Source organism: Grus americana, chromosome 1 (assembly GCF_028858705.1).
Source record: "Grus americana isolate bGruAme1 chromosome 1, bGruAme1.mat, whole genome shotgun sequence".
NCBI lineage: Eukaryota > Metazoa > Chordata > Aves > Gruiformes > Gruidae > Grus > Grus americana.
This window is the reverse complement of record NC_072852.1, coordinates 197,901,868-197,915,560: the sequence shown is the minus strand read 5'-3', so window position 1 is coordinate 197,915,560 and position 13,693 is coordinate 197,901,868. Positions and strand designations below refer to the sequence as shown.

General features: G+C 35.4%; 1 protein-coding gene across 2 annotated transcripts in view; it reads left to right on the top strand.

The window, feature by feature from the left end:
* NUP58 (nucleoporin 58) overlaps positions 1-13,449 on the top strand; it is a 38,078-nt gene extending 24,629 nt beyond the window's left edge. For both annotated transcript variants that reach the window (XM_054832385.1, XM_054832393.1), the window contains exons 14-16: positions 2,972-3,070; positions 5,912-6,007; positions 11,367-13,449. In XM_054832385.1, the coding sequence (XP_054688360.1) occupies positions 2,972-3,070; positions 5,912-6,007; positions 11,367-11,536 (365 nt within the window). In that variant the 3' untranslated portion in view covers positions 11,537-13,449. The remainder of the gene's footprint in view (positions 1-2,971; positions 3,071-5,911; positions 6,008-11,366) is intronic.
* The last annotated feature ends 244 nt before the right edge of the window (positions 13,450-13,693 follow it).

The following is a 13,693-nucleotide window of genomic DNA, read 5'->3' as shown; positions in this document are numbered from 1 at the left end:
TCCTGGGGTGGACCATCAGGGCACCAGGACTGTGGCGTGCACACTGAAGCACAATTTTTGTGCAGTTTTGAAGCTAGAGTTACTAAAATTATGCTGAAGTCTTGTCTGCACACAACCTTTCTCCTTGATTTAGCACTTTTGCTCTGAGCACAGCTTTATTGGTAGCAGTGAGGCTGGTCATGCTTTTGTGCAGTAGCAGCTAGAGTTTTAACCACTGCCTCACCTGCATCTTCCCTGAGCAATCTTGAACCGTGTGGAAGTTAAAATGATGGTGGCTAGTCTACCTATTATTATTGATGGGACTAAAGTAAAAGATCTTAAAGAAAACGAAAGCCTAGTGAACTAAGAGCTGTAAATGCATGAGGCTGAAACTGATGTTTTTCTGGTAAGACTAAGTTGTCTTTAAAGAAATGCTTTTCTTCAAGCTCACTTTTCCTCCTGTAAAAAAGTAAAGTACCCCCCAACAACTTAGTTACTCTCTCCTTAACTGGTGAAGTGCAGAGTTAGTCAAAGCATTATCAAGCTATTAGCATGCTCTGTTATGTTTTGACTTGACTGAGTATGAGGTTGAAGTGCTAATGAGAAAGGATGCTGAAATCTTTACAGCACTTAAAATTTTTATTGTGTAATTTAATATTAACCTTGGTTAAAATTAGTGTATTGCTTTGTCAGAATCAGATCTAAGTTGTGACACTAAATTTGTTCACTGTTAGGACCAACTGTGATTTAAAAAATTACAGAATGTCACTTGAAGTCTGGCTGACCTGTCTGCACTCTCTGTAGCGGGTCCTATTTATTAAACTGCAATGCTCTACAGGGCAAATATATCAAGTTTTCAAATGTTAAAATACTATAAAGAATTTGTCTCATACCTATAATAGCCAGAAGTGCCAATTTTTTGCTAGTACTTTTGGCATCAAAGAATCTTTATTACGAATTTTTTGCTATTGAAAATTATGTTTACTTACAAGAACTATAAATAGTGATGATGCCTTTAGAACATTATGGTACAAAATCAACAAATATCATATGCTGTTGCTCAATGAAAAGCTTGTTAGCCTAAGGCATAAGATCCTGTTTTATATAATCTGAGGCGTTTTAGAATAATGTTTTTTTTACTGGCTCTAAAAAGCATGTTGCATTTGGTGAAAAGCTTGGCCTGGAGGACTGTAGTGTTTTGGTTTAAGGTCTTCCACTAACAGTGCCTCCTACTGAGATAGAAACCTGTGCACTTGAGAGAGAACTGGATATGTGGTTTTGGGTTGTTCTTTTAGTTTATTAGATGATTAACTGACTTGTGTAGGTTTCTTGTTTCTTTTTATTGATAACAATTTTACTCTTATTTTTAAAGAGTTGCTAGGTAGATGTATCAGTATTTAAACTGGATGTAAACAAGTTTAGCTTGGAATTTATGTGAAAATTTGTAATTACAACATCTGATATACTTTTTTTAGTGGAAAAAATAGCTTGGGTTTCCCAACTATTCCCTGCTAAGCAGAGACTGAAAGCTAACAACTTTAGTTGTCCTTAAAATTTAGTTTAACACTACTTTGAGTATACAGATGTCATTCAGCTCGGATCACATAAGAATTTTGTGTTCCTAGCAAAAATACTACTTTTCAATATACAGTGCCTTTCACTTGATTCAAAATGATTTCCCATTTAAATCTTCAAATACTGAAATGAATCTAAAAGCTTGAAATATTTACATTTTAAAACTCTAGATAAACATTAGTAATGGGAAACTTTGTAGTACAAAGGAAGAAATTTTGAATGAAAATAAGGCCAAATGTGATAATGGTTTAGGAAAAAGACTGAAATAATCTGAGCTTTATAGTAATATTTGAATAAATGGTCACTTTTTCACAGATATAGTATGTAAAGTATGTTCAAATATGGAGAAGGCTATCTTGAGGAAAGGTGTGAATGTCTGTGGATTAAGAGTTTGGCACTGTATTTTTATCTTCAATGGTTAAACTTTAACTAGTGCACTGAAAACTGTTTGAAAGACAGGAATATAAGATTGTACTGTGAAAACTGTCAAAATATATTAATTATTTATCAGAATTAATTATTTTAAAATGTGTTAGTAATGGGCTAGCAAGTTGATTCTTTATTCCGCAAGGTTTAAAAAAAAAAAAAGGAACTGAGGCTGTAAATTTCATCTTGTCAGACTGAAAATGGTTTTTTGACAGTCCTGCATCTTAGTGTGAATATGCAGGTACTGCCAACTTTTTTAATTATGGGGCAAACTCTGACTCTGAAATTTTGAATGTATCTAGTTCATTAAGGTACACAGAACTGTGCCTTTTGTAAATGTTTATTTAAACAGGTGGTTTGACTAGTTTACCTTATTGAATGGTGTTATGTAGCAGAGCTTAACAGAACTCAGTTATTACTTGTGTGGAAAAGAATTGAATTGTCATGTTACTGTGTAATTGACTTGCTTAAAAATGAACAATAAATTTAATAAAATAAAGTCATTGTCTTGTTTTTTATCTTAGTGTTCTGTTTAAATTTGGATGGAATGCTTGAGTAGTTTTGAAGGTTCCTATTTATTAAATAAATTAACTTTTGGTAATATAGTTTTAGTTACGTTAGTGTCAGTTCTTATGTTTTTAATTTGAAGGTTTTCCCTTATTCTGATTCCATGAATACAGGTGGCAAAATGTTGTTACCTATGAGTTCTCTCAAGGTTTTGAATAATGTGTTAAAGTTTAAGGTGAGACTAGTTAACTTGTAAAAATACTAAATGATATTATGTTATTAAGTTTGACTAGTTTCACCTTATTACAATTAGTGGTTTTACCAGGTGGACATAGAGGCAGACAGTTTGAGGTAAAGCTTGGGATCTTTATGGGATTTATTGAAAGCAATGATGTTCACGTTATCAAATACTTGAATAAATAAATAAAGGACCTCTTTACTATGAAAGAGTAAGGCAAGTTTGTTCTCATTTTTTTTATACCAGGGCCACAGCCATCTCTGGGAGTTAGTTTTGGAACGCCATTCGGCTCAGGTATTGGCACTGGCTTGCAATCAAGTGGCTTAGGTTCTTCAAGCCTTGGAGGTACACTTTAACTTTTCTAACCTTTCATTGAATTATTATACCGCACATCTGAATCTCTTGCAAACCTTTAACTCCACTAAGAGAATGATCTGTTTCAGGGAAAGACCTTAACAATTTGGCAGTCTGTGCTTTCCGAGCTTCTTCATGCCGTGCAGAAGGCATTGCTAATACTAAGGATAATAAGCCATTGTAGTGAAAACCCCAGATGAAGTAATCACATGGAAGTTCTGTTCTTAAAGTTAGGGAAATACATAAAGTACATCCTTTTATAACTACAACTTGACTTAATTTTACGTATGCGAAAGTTAGGTATCCGAGATGTTGGATCATGCTGTAGCTAATCCATAGAAGTTTTTCACCTGTATGTACAACTGTTAACTGTAGGGACCCCTTTCTGCTTGGATTAAGATAAGAATAAATGCTAAAACATTACTACAGTTCTGGGATCCTGCTTGGTGAAACATACTTGCTTTAGCTGTCGCTCTGTCCCTCAGTGCTGAGGTGGAAGAAAAAAATCCTTCCTCAAGCTGAAAAAGCAACATTTGAAAGTGAGCAGAAAAATCCTTATCAAAATGTTGATAGTGCTGGTGGGGAATATATTCCAAGAGGACACATGACTGAAAGAATAGGTGGCAATAAAATTGTAAAACTAATGTAGACCTTTTCATTTAAATACAATGAATTATCAGTAGTAGAAGTAGTAGAATCTAATGTGCATGTAAACTTCTTATCTGTATAGGTCAGGGGTTTCTACAGTGCAAGTCAAAAGACACTAGTGTCCTCTGAAGCTTTTGTATGACATCTGCAAAGAAAATTGTTACATCTGCTGAGCACAAAAATGTGTTGTGGTTTTTCTTGTTACATCCTCTCTCCAGCATCAGTCCACATCCTTACATTTTGCCTCTTTGAGTCTAACATGTGAATCAATGTTGTAATGTATTTAAAATAATTAAACATCACTTGGTATTGGAAAGATGTACTTGAATGTTATATCACTTTTACCTTAAATGATCATCTTGAAACTAGCTTTAAATCTACCAATGTCCTAAGTTTTTTCAGATAAAAGAAAGTCTGTACACCTAAACAGGAAAAATAACCAAGAATAGTGGGCTAAAAGGAAAGTACTTCTGAATTGCCAGATCATTCCCTCAATGTTTTAAATGCCTTACAAAACAAACCCCATGGAATTCTTCCTTTTGAACCAAAGAGGTTGTAGACTGGTGAACATGTATAAATCTTTAGTCTTGCCAATGTAGATTAAAGAACACTTTCTTTTAAGTTGATGGAGAACTGCTAGTTTTGTCGTAGAGGCCTAACTTGTATTCTTTTTTTTTTTTGCTAGTTCTCTGCTTAGGAAGGCATTTGCTTGCATTTTATCTGTTCTGTATTGATTTGCAAAATTTTCGTCTTTTGACAAATTGAGCAGCCTATCTGATAGAAGCAATTGTAGAAGAATGAAGGAATAGATGCAAAATATCCTGCAGGTGTGCTCTTGGAAACAAACTAGCAGAATGAATACTTAAGGGTTTGGGTTTTTTTTTTTTTGAACAGGACAATTTTTAATGTATACTCTTGAAACATCATTTGAATTGGGGAAATTTGCTCTCTTTCCATGATAAATATTCTGTGAATTTTGTCAGTGATAAACATGGAGGCTTTTGCATTTCAGTATATAAGAGATGTAGCGTATAGATCCTGTGCTTCATTAAATGTTTTCAGACATCTTCCCTGACCATTGGTAATTCATTTCAAACCAGATAGTTCATTTATATGATATACTTTTGTTCTATCATACATTCAAATGATAATTGCCATTATATACCCTTAAAACTCTTCTTTGATTTAAAAATTGCAGGAGACTAGAGAACAGTGCTTCAGATAGTGTACAATGATGTTTTAAAACGTAAAAATTATTTCTCTAAAGGAATGATAAAGGCTCAATTTGCAGTAAAATACAAGTATTTTCCCTGACACTTGAAACTTAAGATGGGGGCAGAATTTCCTCAAATACAAATACTGTTCTGTTTTTTTGAAAACCTCTTGAGACAGCCAAAATCAGAGAGTATATTTCTCTTGGTGTTTCTTGTGTCTGGCCTCTGTCTCACACGGCAAATATCAACTTACTTTTTCCTTTGAAGTGATCTCATATTAATAACACAATTTGAAATCTTGAAATATTTATATTATGAAATTATAAATGTGAATTACAAAATTAATAGAATTAGTTTTATTGCAGCTATATGTTTATAGCTGCCCTTTATATGATTTTTTTTCCCTCATTAAATATTGTGAAATTCTGTTTCTATTCTGTATTTAACCTATTTTGTGGTTTCCTAGGTAAAGCTGATCCCTAATAACTTGGGGGGATGATGACTTTAAAATAAGCCAAATGTAACCTGAAGAAAATGTTTACTTTGTTTTAAGTATAGAGATTTTTTCTTTTAGAGTTGTAGATGATTGTGGCTTTCTGGAATAGAAGTCATATAATTTGTGTCTGAATTTTCTTGGTTTTGGCCTATTTGGTTGCCATTTCCTTACCAATTTAACAGCAATTTTGTAAACTGTGATAGTTTACTTTGCCTGTTTTTATAGCTTTTTCCTTTACTCAGTTTTCTATTTTGAAGGAAATTTTTCTCCAATGCTTTCCTGTTTGCACTGTTTTCTTAACACAATGCAGTGTTGAGAATAAAATACTCTTAAGGCAATAATTTTAGGAATATTTGTTTATCAAGTAATGTTTAGAATTATGTTTGGGTTTAGAATACTTGCCCAAAACCTATGAGTCTTTAATTGCTCTGTCTGTAATTTTTTTGTTGTATGTCTTTACTATTATTCTACTAGGATTTGGAAGTAGCTCTGCCTTTGGAAGTAGTGCCACAGGAGCATCATCATTTGGGTTTGGAACTACAAGTAAACCATCAGGAAGTCTAAGTGCAGGTTGGTTTGTTTCTCTTGAATTCATGTTTAAAGCAAAAGTGTTATAACCAAACTGCTGCACTCAAAGAAAGCTACTGAAACAAATGTACTTAGAAGTTGCATGTGTATGTAACCATTAAAGTAACTATTTACTTCTAAATATCCATTTTCAGAGAAGTTTTTAGGTTCTGTTAAAGGTCTCCTAGGTAGACAGTGTTGAGTGAGCATTAATGTTTTATGTTTGATGGTGTCTGTCTAATTAGCAGTGGAAGCAGGAGGTAAGATGCATCCAGAGTGGATCAGATGCAGTCTGAGGCACAGAAATGTGGTTACTACTGAATGCATAGGCTATACAGTTCCTGAGCTGTTGAAATTAGTGTATAAATTTGTGACAAATATACCAGTAATTTGATTTCCTGTATTTACAAGTAAAGTTAAAATTATTTTTAGAAACCCAGAAGGTTTCATTAAAACTGTTTATCTGCTTATCCTTTCTATTCGAAGGTATTGTATCTTGGTATATATCCATAATTCATTGTGTCACTACTTTGAAAACATTTCTGTGGCAATTGAACTACTCAGTACTCATTTCACTTTTTTGTTTAATTTTGCTGGTGGTGAGAAAATGAAGGTATGGATGCAATTGGTCCTTAACTCGGATGTCGGAAATCTTAGTCACTTCTATAGCTTGTATCCCTATTTACTTTTTAAATAGGAGTTTGGTTTTGAGGCAAATAACTTACTATAGTCTGTTTTACAGTCTTTCTTCAATGACAGATTGAAGGAGTATCATGTCTCCCGGGATTGGCTTTTGGTAGCATGTTTCTTTTCTTAAAAGCAAAATGTTTTTTTAACTGCTGTTTATATTAACATAGCAAGTGGCTGGTAGTAAGTGTCCAGTACATTAGCTTGGACCAACATCTTGTTAGTTGCCATCCTTCTCATTTTGTTTTTGTTTTTTCCTTGATTAGTGATGGGTTATGCTGCCTGTAAAGTACCTTAAGCTTTGTACTATAAGGTGGGAATAGGTCACTAAGCTGGCTGTGTAACATTCATGAATGTGTAACACCCTAGTAAATTCTTGATAGAACATCTCTGACTTTACAATATGCAGTGTCTAAGCATCAGCCTTCTTTTGCTGAGTTAGTTTTTAATATCAGAAAGAAGCGCAAAACTGACACTGCTTATGTTTTTATGTTGTAGCTTATTCTTCCTGAGCCTATATTAAACTTCCTATATCAACATTTATATAAATAGTATTGCAGCATTTCAAGCTGCTAAGTTACAAAATACATAATTTAGTTTTATAATTAGAAAAGTAGTTGTATGGATCACTTGTCCACTACTGAGGTATCAAACCAAAGTAAATAGCAAATCTGTCTTGTCTCTGCACACAACCAACATAGCTAATTTAGATGTCATTTCGCTGTATGCCTCAAACGAGGCTTTGTCGTGGTGGCAGTGCCCCCAGTCTCTCTTGAGCAGTGAGGGAGTTTGACCCAGTCAAATGAAGATTGTTTTCATTTATCTCAAGAGTCTCAGCTGTAGAAAGTGGTAACCAGGAATATAAAAGATTAAATGCATTTCTTGTCATTTTGTGCTTATAAAATAAAGTGATCATGAAATTCTGATCTAGACTGGGATTATGGAATAGAAATCTCCATAAAAATTTGGTAGCCCAGAAGCACATTAATTTTTACCTTTTATATCCAAAATCCTATGCTGTATGGCTTCTGGGTTGCATATGATCTTTAGTGTAATTTTATTGATGGGTTTGAATGATGCCTGAGGTAGCCAGGTTATGGGGGGGTGGGGTTATTTTAATGTGTCCTGTTGCTTAGATAACACTTACAGAATCCTGAAACAATATTCTGGTTTATATTATTGTATGATAGCTGTATCTTGTTTCTGAATCTTTTTCTTTTGAAGAAGCTAGGAAAATGGGGGTGAATATGGGATATACTGTTGTTACTGCTTGTGTTTAGATGTGAGTGCTTAAGTATTTTCCCAAACTAATGTCTAGTGAGTGTTCCGTCACCCTGTCCTTCTAGGCTGCTTAGATAATGCCCCAGGTCTCCTCCACATATTTTCCATCAGTTTGTTCTTATTTTAGAATGAAAATTATAGATCCCCCAAATTCCTTCTGTCAAGTGTTTGTAAGTTATGAGTTAGATTTAATTGTTTTAAAAGATTTGAAAATGCAGTAGTATTACTGCTCTTCTCAATTTCAGTTTGTTTGAAAATTGAGTCCTCTAGAAGTACTTGAGTGTCTTCTAATAGTAAATTGGGCTTAATCCAGGAGCAGTTGTGTCCACTGTGTTAGCAGATGAAAAGCAGAGCAACTGCAGTCTTCTCTCAATTCCTTTAGCACACGCAATTATGAGATGGAACAAGTGTCTCAGACACTGTGGAAAGCTGACTCCAAATCAAGTCGCAGATAATTCCTACACTTACTCATTTGATGGCAATTGAAAAGGCTGATGTGAGTGGGATGTTGTAAAGAGCATTGAGACCCACCACTGAGTTTATAGATACAAAGTTAAGGGAAGGAGTGTGTGTACGCACACACTATTTTTGTGAAAACTGAGATGCTACATATGCTTTGAAGAGCTGAGTTGAGAATTTGTGTTAGAGACTTCTTTTTATTGAAGAATAGGAGCCTCAATACACAGGATAAGAGACAATCAAGTGGGACCGTGGCTGGACATACTGCTGAAAAATGGACCTGACTATAATCTGTGTCTAACTTTGAGCAGCTTTTAGCTACAGAGACTATAGTAAATCAGTCAAAGTTGTGCTGGAAATCTTCTTTGATACTGTGGTATGTGGATTGAGGGAGAGAATAGATTGCCTTTGAGATCTACTAAACCACTGTTTATCCCTGTAGTCTTAAAATAAAAAAAATACGGTTATGGTGTGTATCTCACAGTTGGCTTACCTATCTGAAGGGCTGACTGAAGCAGAGATGCAAAAGTCCAATGAATAAAGTGTACTCTGAGGTCCTTCAGGGACATGCTAAGTCTATGCCTTCGAAGGGCAGCTTGTCCTTTACTTCCTGAAAACAATTATTTACATGTAAGTAATACTGATTTCAACAAAGAAATCCTTGATCACATTGCAGCTATGATTCAAGACTTTGACTCTTATCTCTAGAACTGAGCTGTGCTGTGACTGATTCCTTCCAACAGGAATAAAACTGAATGTATACCTTACTTTTTTTCCCTGAAGATTTTTCATTTGAGTATTCTGCTTTAGAGTATGGTTTACTTTTAAGGGAAGAACTTCATACCACGGCCTTGGTATACTGCCATGACGAGACAAAGCCATTTAGATGAATTTCCCTTCTGCCTTTCTACACTTTTGTGCTTTCCCTCAATGGTACTTCTAACATAATAGCTATTACTTTCCAGGCTATAGCTAAATAAGCAAGCATGTTCTCAGTCTTCTATCACATAGTTTATGCATCTCTTTCTTATTCTAGCATTATATAAATAAAGCTCAGTCTGCCTTCCCTGCATGCCACAAAATAATCCCTGCATCTAGAAACAGCTAGGTGGAGGTAATTAATGAATGCTTTACCTTTGCCTACTGAACTCCTGACACTATAGATCACATATGGCTTTATTATGAATGGCATTCATGATGTTTTCTATAAGAGGCAATGCTTACCCGTTATCTCAGATACATACTAAAAGTAAAAAGGTAACTTACCAAGAACAGTTTTAGTTACTAAAGGTGTTTTGGTTTGGGTTTTTTTCGTTCATGAGATTCCCTGATGAAGAACAAGTTTAGTCTTCTAAAAATCTTATTTTGGATTCAGAGTTAGCAGGGAGATAGTGGAATAGTTTCATCTGCTCCACCCCTTAGATCCTCGGATGAGAGACAAATTAGTCCACAAAACTTAGACAAGACCCAAATGAGCAGTGTCATTTTTCACACTCTAGGTCTGCACACTCATTACATTGACAGTGAGTTGTGCACAGGCAACTGCACATGGAATGAAGGACTACAGCTACCGGAAGGTAGATAATGGGGGATTTTCTTGATAAGATGTTGCAGGGTATAACCCAGGTCCAGACATTTCAGGAGGAAGAGTTTCACGTTATGTTTTGAAGTAGTTCTTGATCCAAAGTGTCAGTAACAAGTGAGAGAACAGAAGACATCGGGCTTGTGAGAGCTACTTTGGGATTCTGATGAGACAACCAGTTGGGTTTTTATTTTTGTGCTTTAAAGAGATTTAGGCATTGAGTTGAAGATACTGATGTGATGAAAGGATTGCTTTAACTCTCTACTTGAGAACTGACAAAACTATGCTAAGTAATGCGTATTGAGATTATACCCCTTTCTGCTTGTTAACCAGTACCATTTTTTCTTAATATTTTGTTTACAGGTTTCCATGTGCAATTTCTATGAAACGATCTGTTAAAATCTTAACTTGCTCATGTCATGCTTGTTATTTTGTATGACTGGTTTCCTAAGAGAACAAAAGGCAGAGTTATGAAGTTCTGCTTCTTATTAACTAACAATTGAGAAACTTCTAACATTCTCTAATAGTTTCAATTATTATCCAAGTATGTTGTGCATAACTGATATACATTCACAAAAAAAGTATAATGAGTTGGTGTTACTGTTGCTGAAAACTGTAGGCAGATTTTCTTCAACTGATCTCGTTTTATAGCCGAACCAAAAGTTCAATTTATTTATGTTTACAGAAGAGGGTGGAGGAGTTAAAATAGCAAAATTCACTCACCTAGTCATTCAGTTTTTCCCAAGCTTTGTTTTCAGTGCTGCTTTTTGGTTTAAGTCATAAAGGGTGGCTTTAAATACCACAAATTTGACAAAGATTTTGTGCCTTTTCCACCTCTCATTTAAGACATGGTCTGTGCCCCATATGTTCCAAAGACAGGCAAAGGTAGCCGGGGCACAGGGCGCAAGGCTGGGAGCTCCAACCCCAGCTTTGCCACTTACCTGCTGTGAGCGAAGTGAGCGGGCCATGGTCTGCATTGTACTTCTGCCTTCTCCCCACCCTACGTATGCGTTACGTATTTAGACCCAGAACTTGAGGAGTTATGGTGGTTCTATTGTACAATTTCAGTGGGGTTTTTGGGTGCTAGTGTTGTATGGCTAAGGGTATAATAGACTTGTGATTTAGGATAGAATTGTTTAGAATCAATGAGGTAGACTGTGTTAGTGCTGTAATACCCGAGTTGTCACAGCAAGTCCAAGTGTGTTAGCAATGTGCCATACTGTTGTAGATCTGTGTTAGTATAAAGTATTACAAATATCGGTAACAAAGTGGTTGGCGTTCATAACTCCAAGGAGAACAAACTTGTGATCTGATATAACTTATGTTTTAAAATATTTTTCCCTCCCTCATAAGGCTTTGGCAGCTCGACTACATCTGGGTTTAACTTCAGCAATCCCGGCATCACAGCATCAGCTGGCCTGACATTCGGGGTGTCTAATCCTGCATCTGCAGGCTTTGGGACAGGAGGGCAACTTCTTCAGCTGAAGAAACCTCCAGCTGGAAACAAGCGAGGGAAAAGATAGGCACCCCTTTCAGGGAAGGGGAAGTGAATCAACTTTGTTCATCTGAAAAGTCTATTTTTCTAGATTGATGCATTAATTAAATTGCATCCCAGGAGATTTATAAAAATTTTGCTACTTTTCCCTAGTCTGAAATACAAAATAAAATCCTATTGAACAGCTATTTTCTTGTGAATAGAAACTCGTTTATGTATTTTTATTTTTGGCCCTAGTTTTAGAAATGTTCTATACTGCATTATTATTAAAGAATCTTGTAAAACCATCTATTTAACCTAATGTTAGTAGCAGAATATTTTTTGTTAATAAGCTTTATACCATATGAATATATGCATATTTGTTTTTTGTACAGATAAAATATATTCTAGTACAAATACTAGAGTTCATATCTTCTGTTCCTGGATATGGCCTTTAAATATACTTCAGGGTGGTTTTGTGTATATGGATGTAAATATATACAGTACAATGCACACATCTGTGTGTATGTATGTATAAAATACAGATGTGCAAACCTTGCCCCATAGACAGGTCTCCTTTTCTTTGTGTGTGCTGTTCCTCCATGTTGCCCTGTGGTCCCATATCTTGATGTTCCCAGGAGTTTCAAATGGTGGGTCCCAGGCTATGTCATCATTGCTTCTTGTATTTTGTTGTTTAAGACCAGCTGAAATACAATGTTTACTATTTCATAAAGTTTGGTAAATAGTGGTTAGTAGCTGGATTTTTTTTTAAACCTTTTTCTTGAACCATTTAGCAGCCAACTCTAAAGAAGAATCTGAGATTGACACAGACATTTCATAGGTAATGTTCCCAAACTGTTTGGTTTTGTTTGTTTGTTTTTCTCCTGAGCTGAACAGTAGGGTGTTGCAGAATTTCAGCTGAAAGGTCGGGATGCCACAAGATCTGTGTGCAAGCAGAGAGCTGTTGGACTGGATGAGCTTTTCCCTGCAACTGGAGGAGATAGGATGTGCTACTCTAATGAAAACCCGAGTTAGCTGTTACAAAGTGGAGTTGATTCACTAGGTTCTCATCAGCGCTACTAGCATTGACTTAAAAGCAGTTGCGTATCTGCTTTCAATACGAGGTATAGTACAAGAAGTTGCTGCTAAAGAATGGAGGAGGAAAATGATGTAATTTGAAGGTTAAAGCTATTGCAACAGCAGTTTATGAATTTTGCACATTACGACATCATAGCTTGTTGTGCTGCAGCTCTGGTCTGGTGTGCACTAGAAATAGCTGAGAAAACATCTTAAGGAGGAAATAACAGGTCAATTAATCTCTGCAGATAAAGACACAGGTCGAAGTGTGAACATGTAACTTTGGAGCCGAGTTGCTTTTTATGTAGGTGTTTTGTATATAACATGCATCAAATGAATATTCACAATCATTTTCACAAAAGCACCTTTTTTTCTAAAACAGTTGCAGTGCATAAGATTTTTCTAGTACCGGGTCATTTGCTTTCTATTGTTAAAGTGTTCTTACCATTTTGTATGTTTTGGAAATGATGTCTGCATTCAGCAGTGATTGCTCTTCGACAAATGTTCAGTTTGTCGCTTGATCTGATAAAATTAAGGGAAACTGAGCACAGAGTTCTTCACTTTTGTACTTGTATGTTATTGCATCTTTGTGAGCAGTCTCTTAGGAAGGGATATAATGTGGTTTTTTTATGTCTCTGAAAAATAAAGCTTACAATTTATTTTGATTTCAACCTTTTTTTAAACTTTTATTGGGCTGCAGTCAAAACCGTAATGTTTGTATTCCTTTGTTATTGCTTTTTTTAATAGTTAATACGTTAAACCACTGGACTCCTGTGTAATGTATTAATTTGTGAAACTAATTCTAAATGTGTACCGTTTTGTCCATATGTGCAACTTACCATTGTGCAAACAATAAAACAATAATGCTGTGATCCTTGTAATACATACTTGCCTATTTGAAAGATCATTTCCTGTTGTTCTCCTGTGTTAGAAGAGAAACCAAAATGTCATCGGCTCATATGTAGAGTGGTTTTTCCTAGAATTTATATAGTGCAAAATTGTTCTCGCTGAAGTTAGGGCCTTGATCTCTGGATTGAAAGTAGGGGGGTGAAGGGAGGTGTCGCATTGTGGGTTTGTCTAGAATCTTTTCACAGTGCGCTACATAAATCTGGATTGTGCTGTCATGTAG